The 18,158-nt window shown below is 42.1% G+C and overlaps 2 protein-coding genes across 13 annotated transcripts in view; both read right to left on the reverse strand.

Moving 5' to 3' along the window:
* The window catches only part of ARHGEF9 (Cdc42 guanine nucleotide exchange factor 9), a 427,917-nt gene that overhangs the window by 159,834 nt on the left and 249,925 nt on the right, over window positions 1-18,158 (reverse strand). The window contains exon 1 of one of the 12 annotated variants that reach the window (XM_057312114.1): window positions 9,487-9,539. The exons of 6 other annotated variants lie outside the window; for them this stretch is intronic. Coding sequence is in view for 3 of the 6 variants with exons in the window: in XM_026490445.4 (XP_026346230.1) it covers window positions 8,611-8,619 (9 nt within the window). In the remaining 3 variants the exon portion in view is untranslated. Of the gene's footprint in view, window positions 1-8,610; window positions 9,456-9,486; window positions 9,540-18,158 lie in introns of those variants that run through there. 5 more of the 12 variants (XM_026490445.4, XM_026490447.3, XM_057312118.1 and 2 more) reach the window with 5 other exon arrangements.
* On the reverse strand, window positions 8,798-8,977 carry LOC130543671 (uncharacterized). Its single transcript, XM_057312119.1, has one exon. The coding sequence runs from the start codon at window positions 8,975-8,977 to the stop codon at window positions 8,798-8,800; it is 180 nt and encodes a 59-aa protein (XP_057168102.1).

The following is an 18,158-nucleotide window of genomic DNA, read 5'->3' on the forward strand; positions in this document are numbered from 1 at the left end:
GATTTGAGGAGTCAGGATCCGAGGCCCATCACTGAAACCTTGGACAAGTCCCTTTTCCCTTAGTTGTCTCACTTGTAAAATAGGAAACAGAAAGGGGAGAGGCATGTTGCAGGTCTCCAAGGTATTCTTCTCTCTCTGCCTGAACCCCCTCTCCCACCTAAGGCTGTTCTATCTTCCAAGCAGTCTGCCTGCACTGGGAAAAACCATCCCCACTCTCCTAATCCCAATTCCAGTAATTACAGGTCTACACTGGCAAGATGATTACCTGAAATTCTAGACTCTGTCCTCCACCTCTGTCCGAGGCCCATTTCAACCATACTAGTTCTGCTTTTTCCTGTTCTATATAGACGTTTCTGGCTCAAATTTCATTTGAGAACATGGATCTTCTATTGAATCCACTCCTCATTTTAATGACATGGGAACTGAGGCCTAGTGGGAAGGGCCTTGATCAAGTTCTGGCAGCAAGGTAGGAACAGAGCCATGGCTTTCTTCCAGGAGCCCCAAGGCCACTTCCAGTGTTTTTATTTCCCACTGAAGGTCCGCCTTCCATACACTGTGTCTCTGCTATGGATGCATAACTTTCCCTCTCCTCTGCTACCAACTCTTGACCTTGATGCTCAAAGACCAAATGGCCAATTTTTGTCGGGGGGAAATGAGCACAGAAGAATGATAAGAGCAAGAAAGAACTTACCTCGAAAACACATCCCTCCCTTAATGTTTCCTTTTCCTCCAGGTTGGCCCTTTTCCCCTTTCTTCTAAGCTTCTTCCTGAGTTCTGCTCTATGTTAGTGGAACCCCTTCAATTCTGAGTCATGACCACATTCTGACTAGGGTCCACTATGTAGGCTACACTGGAAGAACTGCAGGATATGGTGTGAAGAGGCCTGGATTCTAGGTCAAGAACTACCACTTCCTGAACTGTGTGACCTTGAGTAAGTCACTTAATCTCTTTATGCCTCAGTTTCCTCAACTACTTCCGGGTTTTGGAAGTAGCCAATGAAATAACTGGGGAACTTTGTTACAATTCTTATTAACAGTATTGGTATTAACTAAATAAATGGCTACTTAAAACACCACAGGAAGGGGTTCTGGGCTGCCAAAACGGCCAGCCCCTTTTCCCCTTTCCCAGACCTATGAGAGTGGCATTTTATCTATACGAGGCAGTTCTCAATTATCCATGCAACGTATCTTTTTAATGACTGCTAAATCTCAAACTGCCTTGCCATTGCCACTCAGCTCACTGTAGGGCTCCCTTCCCTTCTGGCAGCCACTGTGTGCTCAATGAATACAACCTATAGTTGAGAGTTTTAGAAGAAACTTCAGCCAAATATAACTAGGAAGGCAAGTCTATTACCCACAAAATCACGTTATGCATTCCAAACTTGCTAAAAAGGTATCTGTGAACTACTGCTGGTTTTGAATAATAGTATTCTTAAACATTTTGATCATTTTTATTAATCACAAAATAAGCATGCATTATTAGAGCCAGAAGAAATCTTTGAAGCTATCTAATCCTCCTAATCTTATCTGCAGATGAGGAATCCAAATTTCAGGGGGGGGAGTTATTTACCCAAGGTCACCCAGAAAATGAATGGAATCTTCCCTAGTATTACAGCTAACACACAAGGACTGACTCTTTTTCCTGAAGGGTACAAACGATCTCACAGCTGATAATTTTAAATCCAAATAGGTCCCCAGACTACTCAGTCTCTAGGGTTGAGTCCTTTTTAGAGTGGGCACCAGCCCCTCAAATTTGTCAAGGCCCCCACAATCCTAGAATAAAATCTCACCATCTGCGAAGCCTGACTATTCACACGTGTGATAAGCTAGATTCAGGCTGATCTGACATTTCCTTTTAACATAGCAGTCATTCTCATCCCTGGCTGAACATTCCTGTCACGTCATGGAGCTTTTAAAAAATATTGATGCCAGGGCCTCAGCAGATCTCCCCCAGAAATTCTGGGAATTGTTAGTCTTGTTAACTTCTCAGGTGACTCCAATGTGCAGCCAGGGCTGAGAACCACGGGTTAATAGAAACAATTCAACCTGGGAAGTCATCAGAGAGGGAGACAAACCATGAGAGACTCTTAACTATAGGGAAAAAAACTGAGGTTTGCTTGAGGGGAGGTTGGTGGGAGGATGGGGTAATTGGGTGATGGGCATTAAGGAGGGCACGTGAGGGTTGAGCACTGGGTGTTATATACAACTGATGAATTACTAAACTCTACATCTGAAACTAATGATGTACTATATTTGGCTAATACAATTTAGATAAAATAAAATGTCAGTATAATATATAAATACATAAATAATATATAATATATATAAAGAAAGAAAAGAAAAAAAGAAACAATTCAGCCAACCAAGTGAAACATGCACAAACATTTTCCTGAACTTTTTGAAAACCAAATATATTCTGTTTTAAAGCTACATCTATGATGTCCTGTTTTTCCAAAAGGGGGAAAAGAAAGTGATGGTACACAGAATCTACAGTTGTGGCACTGGCCCTCAGCAAATCCTGGACCCAGTTAAGAAACATAGTTAAAAAGAAAAAAAGAAACATACAGTTTATGGGTATTAAAAGAAAATAGAGAACTCTGGAGCCTGCAATAGGATTTACCAGGATTAAGATGCCAAGTGATTCATACTCCTTTTCCTGATGAGGTCACTGGTTTGGTAGGTGATTACCATGAACCTAGCATACCTCTTCATGACTACAAGGCATACAACAAATCTATCATGACACATTAACACATAACCTCATTATCGGTAGGATAAATGATGGTAAAGTCCAGTGGATTCTGCCTGGCTGACCAGATATACACAAAAATTAATGGACTGTAACTCCAAGAAGGGGCTCTGGTGAAATTAACCCCATCATATTGAACATTTCTTTGAATCACCAATTTGGATGGTACTTATTCTGTTTCCAAATAATGCAATGCTAGAAGAAACTGCTAATCTGTTTCATGGCATAAAGAAAAAGAAATTAGCCTCTCCCCACACCCACCAAAGCATGAATAGACCAACCAAAGGAAATAAAGTTTAACTGATGCAATGCTAGAAAGGACTGCTAATTTGTTGCACAGTATAAGGGGGAAAAAATTAAAGCCCATAAAAAGCTAGAATGGACTAACCAAACAAAACTCAAAAAAATGAATTTGGTTCAAAAAAGCCTCAAACAACAAATTTCACAACAGAGTAGAAGACTGGACTAAACAGCAAAGCATTTGAGCCTACAGTCCAAAAAGGCAGTACAATGGTCCTTAATGCTGACTGCACATTTGAATTACTTTGGGGAGCCTTAAATTTTTAATTTAGGGGAAAAAAGCTGCCAGGGACCTATCCCACACCAATTAAATCAGAATTTCACAGAGTGGGGACCTGCTATGGATATTTAAAAACCCCCCCAACTGATCTGAATATTCAGGGAGGGTTGAGAACCAGTAGAAGGCAATATTATTAGATATTTCACAGACAGAATAAAGTTCCTTTGTACTTAATCCTAATCAAGTAGCACCTGCAGTAGCATAATCAGTTCTGGGCAGCACATTTTTATAGAAAAATAAGAGTACTTCGAAAGGAAAGACAATTGTATGGAAACTGCAGTTCCTTCAAAACATTCTGTATTTGAGGATTTGTCAATTCCCACTGTCATTCTCCTAAAAGATCCCAAATATTGAGTTTTCATAAGACTAAAGGAAACTCTTTGATATATATTCAAGATAAAAAGGCATTTTATTCAATAAGGAATTCTGTGCAAAATTTCTATAAAAATGAAAAGTATGAAAAAGCACTAAAAATGCAAGTGAGTAAGCTGAGGAAGCTGGTATGACTTCAGGAATGACTCACACACCTCCCTCTCCACCTGACTTCATTCAGCTTCACACTAGCTAGGAATGATCAACTCTGACTCTCCCCACTTTCCATTTGAAAGGCAGACCTTTGTCCATCCCACCAATACCTCTAACCTTTACTTACCTCATCTGTAAAACGGGGAATAACAATCATCCGTACCCACTTCACAAGTCTGACGTGATGCACAAAATTAGAAAAGATATGAAATTGCTTTATAAATTCCACAGACCCATGCACTAGCAAGGGATTACTAGTACTGTCATTACTGGATTGTATCCCAAGTCTTCTCTATCCTTTAGGCACTTAGCCCTTCATAGCTTTTCCACTTTGTGCTTCGGTGCCAGGCTGAAGCATGCTTAACTAAATGCTCTTGAGAGCTAGACCCACCTAATGACAGGAGACACTCTGGGCAGATATCAGAAGAGCTAAGCTTTGATCAAGGATTCTTAGAAAGCCAGAGCCTCAGTTGGCCTAGAACAAGTTGTAGAACTAGAAGTAAGAGCCAGAAAGTATAAGATTCCTCGCCTCCATCCCACTTCTTGGGACAAAGCTACTGGGGCTGGATCCAGAAGCTTTGTGTGAGATCTTCTGAGGAGGCAGTTATTTGGGGAGAATAAGTTCAATTCCCATTATGTTCTTGTCCAGAGCAAACACTCCACAGTCCAAATGCAGCAGAGGCCAAGATAACAGACAAAGGCTAGGAGGACATTTTGGCCCATCCCTGCAACTGTGACACTGTGCCTTCTGGTCATACCCAGGCACTCTCAATCTGACCCTCACCACAGGGCAGAAGAGTACCTTACCCACAGGCTCACTAGGATCTCTCAGCTCCCTAAAAACTTAATCACCCACACCGGTGCATGAGAGAATCAGCCAAGGCCCAAGACCTGTTCACCAGGCCCACAATCAAAATGGACTTCCTAATTTGCCCAGCCTTCCCATTTGGAAACTACTCAGAGACCAATGACGTAAAACCCCCTAAATTTCACACTGCAGCCAGCCTGAGCAGAGCTCCCAAAGCCACAAACAAAATTGGGGGCACACTACACAAGTAGTGCTACAGGTTCTGACAGATAGGGGCTGTCTCAATGGGGGAAAAGCATTGCTCAGTTTGTTCACACCACACTATCCCTTCACCTCTTCCCTACCTCAGCCAAAAGTCAGGGTGAAAAAAATATTTCTCAGGGTCTACAGACTTCTTTGCACTAAAGCTGGACTGTGAAATGACTCAGTTAATCTTAAGAAGGCATTTGGAAGAAAGGAGAAAGCAATTTGAACCCAGGAGCCTTCCAATAAACAGTCCCCATGGCTGGAATGAGGCTAGGTTCCACATGCCTTCTGTGGATGTTTTCTAGGTATTTGCAGGCAATTGCTCTTTCTTTGTCCACTTCTCCAAAAGCATCTCTCCAAGTCCTGCTGGGCTCCAGCTCCCTTTCTCTAGAGGACTTTGTGCCTGGACCTTTAAAGGGTGGGCTCCAGAGCTCCGCAGGAGCTGAGTGATGTAGGAGGTTGCTAGGATACTGGTAAAGGGCTGCTCCTGAATCCCCTGGTGGGGAGCTGGGAGGGAAAATTTCTGAGCTTGAATTTTTGTCCTTTCTAAGAGCAAAAGCTTATCCTCTATCCAAAGAGGTCAGAGAGGAGGAAAGGAAACTAGAAACTTAGTTAGGAAAAGTTGGGACAATCAGAGATGAAAAGCCCTCTTCTCATCCTACTCCTCCTTCTCCCACCACCCACCCACTTAGAGCAGGGATGGGAGCAGGGTAGAGGAGGCTGTATCAGAGGGGAGAGTAAAAGCAGAAGGGAGAAGATGAAGAGAAGAGGCAGGAGAGGGAAGAATAAAAAGTCAAATGCAGAGGGTTCCACTCCTCTGGGCTGCATTTTTCATTTTCTCCCACTCTTCTCTTTTCGCATAGCCTCACAAGTCTGAAGGAGAAATGCCAAACCTTTAGGATTCACACAAGTAAAAAGTCATACTGCCAACTCTGGTTCTCTACTTCCCAAACTCCCTTTTAGCTGCTCTTGGGTGGCCTGCCATCTGGCTAGCAACATCCCCTTATTTGCCTAGAGATAAGTTAATTTGAAAAATGCTTACCCATTTTGCCAGCTAAATTACTGATGGAAGGACTCAGCCAAGCAACCCCTTTAGCCTAAGGAATGGGGGGGGGGCGGAGGAATGGTAGGGGAAATGCCCATCCATTCTGGCACCAGTCAAATCCTTACAGGCCCTAGCACAAGGAGGCCATTCAGAACTATGGAACACTCAATGCATGCCCTGCTGTTTTTCCTCATTCCTAGCACAACCAACCCCCACCCACATTCAAGAGTGTGCACCCTCTCCCCTCCACACACACAGAAGGGTGTGCATACACACCCACAGACACTGCCACACACCCTACACACATACATTCCCAAAGGTTCTCTGCCAAAGGTCTTCAGGCACCCAGAGGTGAAGGTTGTGGCATTTCATGAGACTACTTTGCCACAAACCTGGCTCAAAGACTAGCCTTAGAGAACCCTTCTCACCTTAAAGGGGGAAAAAAAACGAAAAAGCATTACATTGTTGTAGTCCAGTTTTCTTCCCACACATCTAGGTAAAAAAAATCCCTTAGGTAAAACAAGTTTCTCCAGATATCAGCAACCAGGTTTTTCCTCCCCTGCCCTATCACCCATTGATTAATATTTCATTTTCCTTTTCACTTGTCTTTACAGTTAATCCCCCTCTGATTTCAAGTGCCTATGGGCACCCAAACTCACCAAATGCAATAACTTGGAGGTCACCTAGTCCAACCAACCCCAAATGCCAATGTTACAGGGAACCCCAAACACATCAAGAAGTTAAAAAAATTGCCCAAGGTCAAATAATCTCTCAAAAGAGAGAACCCAAGTCTGTAGCTGCCCAGCCTAGAGATTTTCCTGTCCAATGTGTCTCAAAACAAAGTGCCCAGCCAAAACATAAGCTTACTTTAGATATACTGCGGGAGCTAAGAGTATGTGGTGGGGTGGGGTGGATCACAAGATTCTCTTTGCAAAGAAACAAGTTCAGTTCAATCCAGCCCCCCTCCCAACAAAGGAACCAAAGAGTAAATAAGAATCTTCCCAGATTTCCCAAGAAAAAGCAGACTTCTCAGATCATGCTTATACCATGGTACCAACAGAATCATAATCATAATCATAATAAAAAGCCTTTTACCCACATGGAACCAAGAGCACACCCTGAGGCTCAAAACCTCTTCTGACGCCATTAAATAATACTCTCTGGGTTCTGAGACCAGGACAATTTCAAGAGCCCCCTTCACAGCCCCTTTCCCTTCATAATCATTTCCAAAGACACTGAACAATAGGACATGGAACTTGACAGCACAATGCCAGCAGATTCGTACATCACACGTGAGCAGCCACCCCCATGGGTGTAGGGGGAACATGTGTGTAGACTGTATGCACCCTGATTCACTGCTACATGGGCCAGAAACGGCACTATTTCAAGTCAGGTAAACACAGAATGAGGAATACCTGCCAATCAGTGGGTGGAGGTAGGAGGAAAATAAGTATCATGCACATTGGCATCAGAGACCTTTTTTCCTGGCTTTTCCAAAAGCTTTCTCAGCAGAAAGAAAAACACGAAAATAACAGCAATAATAACAGCAACGACCACCACTACCATCTGATACAGAAATGCAAATATATGTCAAAATTGAATGTTGCTTCTAGCTCATGTTTTCCCCAGCTCTCATCCTATTCCACCCAGACTTTTTTTTTGGGGGGGGGTGCTCAAAACTCTTAATTTAGCATGATACATACTTTCATTTTGTTATGGAAATCTTTCAGTTAGAGACCTCTGATCTTTAAAGAACAAGAAAGCAAACAAAACCCACCACTTTATCATTAGCACTATCAAGTTCTATTTAAAATTGTAGTTCAAGAACATCATTGCAAATAAGATTATCCAAAAGAGGCATATACAAAAACTATTATTCCCAAGGTGGGTAAAGAGCTGGCTTTTGTTGTTTTTCAGAGGACACACAGAGAAAATCCACAAATTCAAATCCAGGGGTACAATCTTCTTTGGGAAAAGGAACCCAACCAGCTCTTGTCAATGTCTCCTCTTGCCAATTCATAAACATCAAAGAAGGTTTTTATGCCTCAGTCCATAATTCCAAAGAAACTGACATTTAATGCTTTAAGAAATGTTTTAAAGGTGGCTTCTCTCCAAATTGGAAACTATGAACTAAACCCTGGACAGCAAATTGAGTCAAAGGACAAAATCACCAACTGCCAGCTCAACACACCCGACCACATCACTTCTCAAATTCTTACTTCTCATTTGAAACTAAAGAATCATTTTTTCTAAATTCATTCCTTGTATCATTTTCCCCCTCTTAACACCCAGTGCAGGACTGTCTTTCCTAAGATCTCAAAAATCCATCACGTTGTTCCCACAACCATCCTTGGCCACAAACAACCCCAAATTCACTCCTGATGGCAAGAGAGAATTTTTGACTAAAATTCCCTGATAGAATTTAAAGGAAGTTTTCAAGAAAATGAATTGACAAAACACCACAAACAGCAAAGCCACTGTTTAAGAACGCAGATCTTGCTCCGTGAACGTCACATAGATGGCGAATGCACACACACATGCACACTTAAATAGAATGCATTTCTTTATCAACAATTCTACTCAAGCAATAAGCAACTACATTCACAGGCATATTTAAAAGACAAGACATGACAAAAGATTTAGGGAGAGATAATATACCAACGTCATACATATCACAGCGAGGCCATGTTGAAGCTCAAAACGTTTTCCCCCCTGAGTAAGAAAGCTTGCTCTTTCTCTCCCTTTCTTTCCCTGTCTCTGTCTGTCTGTCTCTTTTTTATTCTCGGTGGTTCTTGGGATGAAATCAAAGCGAGAGTTCGCAACAGCTCAGGAAGCTGGACTCCATTCAGCGCGTTCCCAGGAAAAACATGAGTATGACATTGACAAGCAGGAGGACTACAATCACGGCAAAAACAACTACAGTTTGCACATCCAGGGTCATGGTGCAATGCAGAACACTGTAGTGTTCCAAGTGGGGGGCCGGCAGATTGGGAGATGTCAGTCTCTGTTCTGTCAGACTGTCCATACAGCCACCATGCTAGAAAGGAGAGGAGGAAGTCGGTGGTTGGGGAAGGGCCGGGTTTGGCGCCCCAGTTTGGTATGGGGGGGGATGGGGACAGGGGAGACTGCTTTCCCCCTTCTCAGGATTAAGCTGATCTTTCTTCCCTAGCTGAGAAATCTTAGCTCGCGCTGAAGTCGGCAGAGTCCAGCATTCTCTCTCGGGCGCCAAGCAAAAGGCAAAATCCTGGCTTTCAAAGGGAAAGGCGGGAGGAACCAGTGCGAGGTTCTCCTGCGCCTGCTCGGTTGTCTGTCCGGACGTGCGTCTGTCCACCTGCCTGGCTACAGGTCAGTCTCGGTCTCCCCTACTCCCTCTAGGTCGTTCGCTTTCCTAGTTTCCTCGTTTTTCTAGCCTGCTTCCTTGGTCTCTCCGCGGTGCTCCCGGCTTCCAGCCTCTCATTGAAAACCTGCCTTGCTGGCTCTCTCCCTCTCCTCTCCCCACCCCCTCCCCAGCCCGTAGGCGGTGTTTTTATTCACCTAGCGACTGTGGGCGCCTGCGTGAGGAGCAGCCGGAGCTGCTGACAGTCCCCTCGGCCAATAGCAGATGCTGCAGCGGTGCGCTTACTCGCTGGGTGGGGCGGGACTTCAGCTGGCGTGCTAGCCCCGGCAACCAATCGGAGGGCCCAAGCCTTCCCTTCCCCCCACCATTAGCGCGAGCCAATGGCCGCCGGCTCTGGCGTGGGGGTGGGGAAATTGTTGGGGGTGGGTTGAGGGGGGATGTAGGGAGAGGAAGTGGGGAGGGTGCACACAAGTGGGAGGAAAGAAGAGGGCGTGGCGGGAGAGGGAGAAGGAGGAATAAAGGGAAGACTAATGGAAGCAGGGGAAAGAGAAGGAAAGATGGGAAGGAGGGAGAAGAGATAGGGGACAAGGTGAAGAAAAAGGGTGAAGGAAAATAAGGGAAGAAAATGGTTGAAGAAGGTGGAAAAGGAACGGGGGAAAAGGGATAAATAGGTAGGGAGGAGGCATACCTTGGCATCCACTTATTTTGGAGTCTGGGCCAAGGAGGAAGCAAAGGGTCCTTTGGCCACTGCCTAAGTATTTACTGGCAACTCATAATTAGCTATACACATTCAAAAAACCAGTGCTGTCAACAGAACCACAAAGACACACTACAAATTATCCAAAATCCAATTCTATTTGGCCTTCTCTGATATCCCTGCACTTGCAGGTGAATTTCTTTTCCTGTTTATGGTTTCTTGAGACTATGACTGCACTCTTACAGCAAGCTAGGTACAATGGAGAGAAGCCAACTTTGCAACTGAAAAAGCCTCTACAAAACTTGCAATATGCTTGTAATCACTATCCTGCTCCGTGTTCCTGATTCTGTGTCTGGAACAAGGGAAAAAGCCCTGGACAGGAAGGTTTCAGATTTACTCCCAGCCCTACTTTAAACTTGCTTTATGACTTTTGGGCACCTCCTTTCCCCTCTCCCGGCCTCCATCTCCCTTCGTCACATGAGGACTTAAAACTACCTGAAAATTCAGTGAAAGCTCTGAACCCTCACCTCAGAAAAAATACATGCAATTTCAGCAGGTTCCTGGGATCTCAAAAACCCAGGAATCCCTTATACAGATCTCTAAGGGCCCTTCTTCCTCTTACATCCTAGGACTGTAAAAATAAACAGATAGATATTGGTGGGGGGTGGGGGTGGGGCAGAAACTAGATTAGCCAGCAGTAGAACAAATTAAGTTCTGGAACTCCTGGAATATTATAGACTCTAAGAGGAATGACAATTGCTATTTATTCTCTAGAAATCGTTGAGGCTAGAAGAGTCACTCATCTTAACTAAATGACTGGAAATTCTGAATGAATGCAGGTTATAAACAAAATGGCCCCTAGCCCTACAAGATAGAATGAAACCCAAAGAAGTCCCCACTTCAAAGGTTTGGGCTTATAACACCACCTACGAATGACTCATGCCAAAACATAACAACATAAAACCCTGAATCAGATCAAGCTTCTAGATCAATTATCAACTTATAGAACACACAAGAGGACAGAAAAACATATTAAACTGCAATATGGAGGTAAAGACTAAAAAAAATAAAGACAAAACAACTACAGGACCAACAACCTGGATTTTTAATAAATAAATAGGAAAAACTTTGACTTAGGTGGAACGTGTGTGTGTGTGTGTGTGTGTGTGTGTGTGTATGCACACTTCTGCAAACACACATTTGTGATATTTAAGAAACAACTGGAAATTTGAACAGGCTGGACACTTGGTGATAATAGGAATCACTATTACTTGCTTAGATGTTATAATGATATTGTGCCAAAGTTTAACAAAATGAGGGCAATAGGGGTAATTTTTGTGACCTTTAATTTGGCAATGATTTCTTAGATATGACATGAAAAACACAAGCAACAACAACAAAATAGATAAATTGGACTTCATCAAGATTAAAAACTTTTGTGCTTCAAAGGATACTATCAAGGGTATGAAAAGACAACTCACAGAATGAAAGAAAACATTTGGAAGTTATATATCTGATAAGAAACTTGTACCTAGAATGTATAAAGAGCTCTTACAAGTCAATTATAAAAAGAAGAATAACCCAATTCAAAAATTGGCAAAGGTTCTGAATAACATTTTTTCCCAAGAAATAGTCAATAAGCATACGGAAAGATGCCCAACATATTAGCCATCGGGAGAATGCAAATCAAATGCAGGAAATGCAAATGCAGTGTATTTATTACAGCATTATTTGTAATAAGGCCCAGGAATGGTTATAATAGAAAAGCTAGATGTGGAAAAATCAGAACCTTCATAACACTGCTGGTCAAAATGGTTGAAGCCACTTTGGAAAACAGTGTGGTAGTTCCTCAAAAAGTTAAACATAGGTATACTATTTGACCCAACAATTCCACCTCTATGTGTATACCTAAGAGAAATGAAAAAAAAAATGTCCACACAAAATCTTGTACATGAACGTTCATAATAGCATTACTCACAATAGCCAAAAGATGGAAAAAACTCAAATGTCCATCAACTGTTAAGTGGATAAACAAAATGTGATGCAGCCATACAATGGAATATTATTCAGCCATAGAAAGGAATGGAGTACTATTACTTCAACAATATAGATGAACTTTGAAAATATCATGCTAAGTGAAAAAGCCAGACAAAAAAGGCTTTTGTATGATTCCATTTATATGAAATGTCCATATAATTATGGTTTAATAAAGCTTTTGTTTCACTTATATATAAATATAAATGTGCTAGGTTGTGATGTAAAATTTCTTTCTTTTTTTTAAGATTTTACTTATTTGAGAGAGACAGAGAGACAGCACAAGTTGGGGGAGGGTAGAGGGAGAGGGAGAAGCAGACTCCCCGCTGAGCATGGAGCCTGACATGGGGCTCAATCCCCGGACACTGAGATCATGACCTGAGCCGGTCAGACACTTAACCAACTGAGCCACCCAGGCACCCTGTAGAATTTCTTATAGCAGGTAATGCCAAAATAGTTTGAAAGCCACTCTGCTAGATTGTGTTGAGACAGATACTAGTGACCAGGACAGTACCATAATGTAAGCAACTGGAATCTTTCTCCTTGCTTTTTTTAAAAAAGTTTTTATTTGAATTCCAGTTATTTAACATATAGTGTAATATTAGTTTCAGGTGTACAATATAGTGACTCAACACTTCCATACATCACCCAGTGCTCATCACAAGTGCACTTCTTAATCCCCATCACCTATTTAACTTATCCTCCCATCCACCTCCCCTCTGGTGACCCTCTGTTTATTCTCCATAGTTAAGGGTCCGTTTCTTGGTTTGCTCTCTTTTGTTTTGTTCATTTGTTTTGTTTCTTAAATTCCACTTATGAGTGAAATTATATGGTATTTGTCTTTCTCTGACTGACTCATTTTGTTTAACATAATAGTCTCTAACTCCATCCATGTCATTGCAAATGGCAAGATTTCCTTCTTCATTATGGCTGAGTAATATCCCATTGTGTATATATACCACAACTTCTTTATCCATTCATCAGTCAATGGCCACTTGGGTTATTTCCATAATTTGGCTATTGTAGATAACACTGCTATAAACATTGGGGTGCATGTATCCCTATAAATTAGTATTTTTGTATTCTTTGGGTAATTGCCTAGCAGTGCAATTGCTGGATCATAGGGTAGTTCTATTTTTAACTTTTTGAGGAATCTCCATACTGTTTTCTACAGTGGCTGCACCAGTCTGCATTTCTACCAACAGTACAAGAGAGTTCCTCTTTCTTCACATCCTTGCCAACACCTATTGTTTCTTGTTCTCCTTGCCTTTGAAAGTGCAATTGTATCCTATCTCCACTTCATTGTCTGCAGCCTGGCTTTCACTCCCATCATTTCATAGGAAACTAGAACCTGTTGTGAATATAAACAAATGACCAACTTGTTACTAAATGGCATGCCCAATTTTCCATCTTTATTTTCCCTGACTTCTCTCTCTCTTGATTCCATTGATGCCCTTCTCCTTCCTGAAATGCTCTCTTTGCCTTGGTGACATCATCCACATGACCTGTCTGGTTGTACAGTCTTTACTTCCTGTCTGTGTTCTTCTTCATTCAGTCATTAAGGGCCATGATTTCTCTGGGTTCTTCTAATCTCAGTCCCCTTATCTTCATTCCACACTTGCACAGAATGGTGCACCCATCCATTCCCAAAGCTTAAACTACCACCTACACTACACACTGATGCACCTCCTTTCAACAAAGTTACTGAACACCAAGGGGAACAAAGTCCTTGCCTACGTACAGCTTACAATTCTCTGCTGATGAGTCCCAGGTAGTTCTCTTGAATTCCAGAGATGAATCTCCAACTGCTTTCTGGATATTTCCTCCTGAACATGTCATAAGAACCTCAAACTTAATAAGTCCAAAATTGAAATCATCTTCTCCCATCCCTGCCAGCTTCCTCTTTCTCCTGAGTTCCCTGTCTTGTAAGAGTGCCTCCTTGCAAAAAACCCTAGGAGATATCCGTAAGTCTTGCTTCTTGTTTATCTTGCTTCCAGCCAACCAGTCCTCTAACTCCTGGTAATTCTCTTCCTCTTTAATCTCTCTCTCATGTGTCCTTCTTCTGTCTCCCTGTTACTGGTATTTTTAATCAGTTCCTCATCATCTTTGATTTCATTACCATCCATTACTTGGTCTCTAGTGCTGCTCTCTCTCCCCAGTTCAGCCTCTATTCTCCTGCCCAAATTATTGGTCTCAAAAACATTTCTGTTCCTACTAATCCCATGGTAGATACTATAGATTGGCTGCTCAGGATCCAAGCCACCCTCCATCTAGCCTGCCCTCCTATATTGCTGAAAAGCTCAAAACCAAAAACCTACAACAGCCTGTCCTTTCTCAGGCTCCTTTGCATCCAGTGTTCTGGACGTGATTTATTTCTGGTAATCATATGCATATGCACAATATTTGGAAGGAGGTAATGACGCAGAAGCCATATTTCTGCTGCTTCTGTTGGCAAGCATAGTGATGGAGATTTTAGGGTTCTCTGCAGCCATGCTGCTTTTCCATAGGCCCCAGTGTCTGCTCACTGGCTTTGTGTATTTGAGGAATCAGAGAATGGGATTTTATTTTATTTTATTTTATTTTATTTTATTTTATTTTATTTATTATTTTTATTTTATTTTATTTTATTTATTTTTAATGTTTTTGTCAGTGAAGATCTGGGAGGTATGATGATACTCTAGTCAATAGTTAAGGCAGTAGCAGATTCTTGATTCCTAGACTTCAGATAAGGTGGTGTGTTTCCAAAGCCCTTGATGCCTCACCTTCCTGCTTGTGGCATGGAAAACAGCTCCCCTGGTATTCTGGGAGTTATTCCTAGAAGCCCAGCCTAAAAGGGGCCCCTCCAGCCCTTCCCCCAATTTTGGAAGCACCTGATTTTCTGCATTAGGACTCTTTCTACTGAAAATAACTAGAATGATTCAATTTCTGCAGCTGAAGCCTGACTTATATAACCCCTCTGCTTAAAGGCCTTCCATAGCTCCCCACTGCCTTAACGGCAAATTTCATAACATGCCATGTAATGTCTTCCCAATCTGGTATCCTTTGGTCTTTCTAACCTCAGCTTTCACCAGTGCCCTCTCATTCTCCACTCTCCAGCTAAACAGAGCCTACCATAGTTCTCATAACCACCAGGTTCTCTTGCCTCAAGAACTATGCAACTGCTGCTATCCTTACCCAGCCCCCATCTCAAAACTCAACTCAAGTGCCACCTCTTCCAGAAGGCTTTCTCTGATGTTCTCGTGTCAAAATTATTCTGGATAATATTCTTGTCCCACAGGACTCTGTGTTTGCCCCTCTTAGAATGCTTATTAAACTGTATTATAATTCTTTTTTTTTGTTTGTATCCTGCACTGGAATGTGGAGCTAAAAGGGCAGAGACCACGCCTGTCTTATTCACTGTTTTCTCCCCCAAGCCCAGTACAGTGCCTAACACTTAGCAGATACTTAGCATTTGCTGAATGCATGAATGTCTTCTTCATCCATTTGTTTCCACTCAGAGAGTTATATCTTCCAACACAGAAAGTAAGACATCATGAGACCACAGAAAAAATCTAGTCTAAACACTTATGCTCTAGGTTAGAAAACTGAGGCCCAGAGAATGGAAGCAACATGCCCAAGGTTACACAGCTAATTGCTAGCAAAGCAGAAATCAAAACCTTTCTCTCTTGAGCTTCAAAAGTGCTTTTGAGAGATTTTAGATCCTGGAACATGACATTTAATCCCAGCTCCATCCATGTGCATTTAGCATTCTGAGTGAAGTGACCACCCAACTCTGTTTACAATATATATTAAAAAAATTAGACAAGTCCCCCATATTTCAAGCAGCACTATCCCCACCCCACAGCCAACACTTCTGCTGACAAGTATCAAGAAATCAGAGAATTTAGGTTATAGCAAAACCCCACTTCCGTCCTTCAATTCCTCCTGCAACATCCCCACTAAATAGTTACCTAGTCTCAACTCTAACACCCACAACAATGAAGAGGTTCTTCTCTCTTAAGACAGTCCATTCATCTCTGGGACAATCGCAGTTGGAAGAAAGTTCTTCCATCTTTGAGCCAGATGTTATCACCATTTCTACCACAGCCACTGCTGAGGAGCTAATCACTCCATGAGATGGTCTGGAATATAAATGCTCCCAAACTCACACCATAATTACTATAAGCACCCAGTATATTTCTCAGGATCTAAAGACCAATAATTAGATAATAATAAACACTTATAAAGTGCTTACTCTATGCCAGGGACTGTTCTAAACCTTTTACATATATTAACTCTTAATCCTCACAACCACCCTATGAGGTAGATACTATTATTGTCCTTATTTTACAGATGAGGGAACTGAGGCACAGTGGTTAAATAACTTGCCCAAAGTCACATGGCTAGTCAGTGGTAGAGCCCAGATGAAAATCCAAACAGTCTGACTCTAGGGCCTATACTCTTAGACACTGTGCTATATAAATGCCACTAAATAACACATGTCCTATCCTCCAATAGCATCTGACAAGATGTCTCTTGGGTCACAGGAATAAACCATTTCAATGTTCAATGTTCTGATCTGAATCCCAGTGGCCTACTTCCCAGGTGCAAGATGTCTAAGTCTTAAATCTTTGCCTTCTCTCAGGGAAAAGCCAATGCCTAGTTTTCTGCCTCTCATAGTTCAAATAGCTCCCAAAGTCACACTTCTTCCAGGAAGTATAACCAAGGAAAGTTCCACATTTTATCCTGACCCCTCTGCTACTCACTTATTTCCATTAAACTCCACCCCAACCACCTAATAATCCCCAATGCTTGCCACAGATAGTCTGAAGGTATTAAATCCTGTATGTTCATTGTCTTGGCTACTGATATGACTAGATGCTCTTGCACATTTGTGCATGTCCACCCTATTTAAAAGAATCAGCTCCCTGAGGACAGAGACTCCTGGTTAGTTCACTTATTCAGCACAGAGATCACTGCTCCCCCAAAATCAGTTACATGCAATAAGCACTTATTCTTTTATATTATTATTATTAATTTGTTTTTATTAAGTAAACTCTACCCAATGTGGGACTCAAACTCATGACCCCGAGATCAACAGTTGCATGCTCTACTGACTGAGCCAGCCAGGTGCCCCAATAGGCACTTATTCTGACAGCAAAGGGGTACAGAGATGCTCTTAGGAACTTACCGTCCAGTGGGAGACATAGTCACACACCTAATTTCCATGTCATACAGTAAAGTGTCCTAAGCATAATCAGATAATGAATAAAGTTGTTGATGACTACAGAATGAATCATAGAATTTTATACTCAAAATGGGAATAAAAGGTCATTTCCTCCTAAACTCCCTACAGAGGGATACTCTCTAGGTACATGATAAGGTAGGAGAAATGGAAGGGGGAGAAGGAGGAATCACCTACTTTGGTTGCACATGGTTCTAGGCCTTTTAACATACCATTTTATTTAATCCTCCCCAGAAGCCTGAAAAGAAAGAATTGTTATCACTTCTTTAAAGAGTAAGAAACTAAGGTTCAGAATGTTTACATCAACCCATAGCCATGCAGGTAAGATATATTTCCAAAGCCTACTATCTCTGATGAGTTCTGTCCAGCAGCTGCTGGAATATTTCCAGTAACAGGAAGCTCACTCTGAAGTTTTCAAAGCCATTATTTGTTTTGAGCTGAAATTCGTTATTCTGTGCTCTCAACCATTTGTTAGGACACTACTATCCTCTGGGCCATACAAAAAAAGCCAAGTCCTAAACAATAGCCCCTTTAAAATGTTTCAAGATATCTAGCATGGGTTCAAACTCTGATTCTTCCTAAACAACCCTCCCCTCTGTATATACGCGCGCGCACACACACACACCACTTATTCTCCAAGATAAATGTGACCATTTCTTTAAGCTCTTCCTTGTGGCATGGTTTGCAACCCTCCCCAGGCTGGTTCCTCATCAGTTTGTCCAACATACCTCAGAATACATATCCAGGTGGGAGTGACAATGGGAAGTGGGAATATCATCTCCCTTATTCTAAACACTAGTCCCTAGGAAGAGCTACCTGTGAGCTCACATTCACCTAAAATGTCTGATGCTCATTTGTGCCCCCACCATGCCTTGAGAAGCTCATGGCAAAGTGAAAAACGCAGTAGATAAGAA

This window comes from Ursus arctos, chromosome X (genome assembly GCF_023065955.2).
Source record: "Ursus arctos isolate Adak ecotype North America chromosome X, UrsArc2.0, whole genome shotgun sequence".
Lineage (NCBI taxonomy): Eukaryota > Metazoa > Chordata > Mammalia > Carnivora > Ursidae > Ursus > Ursus arctos.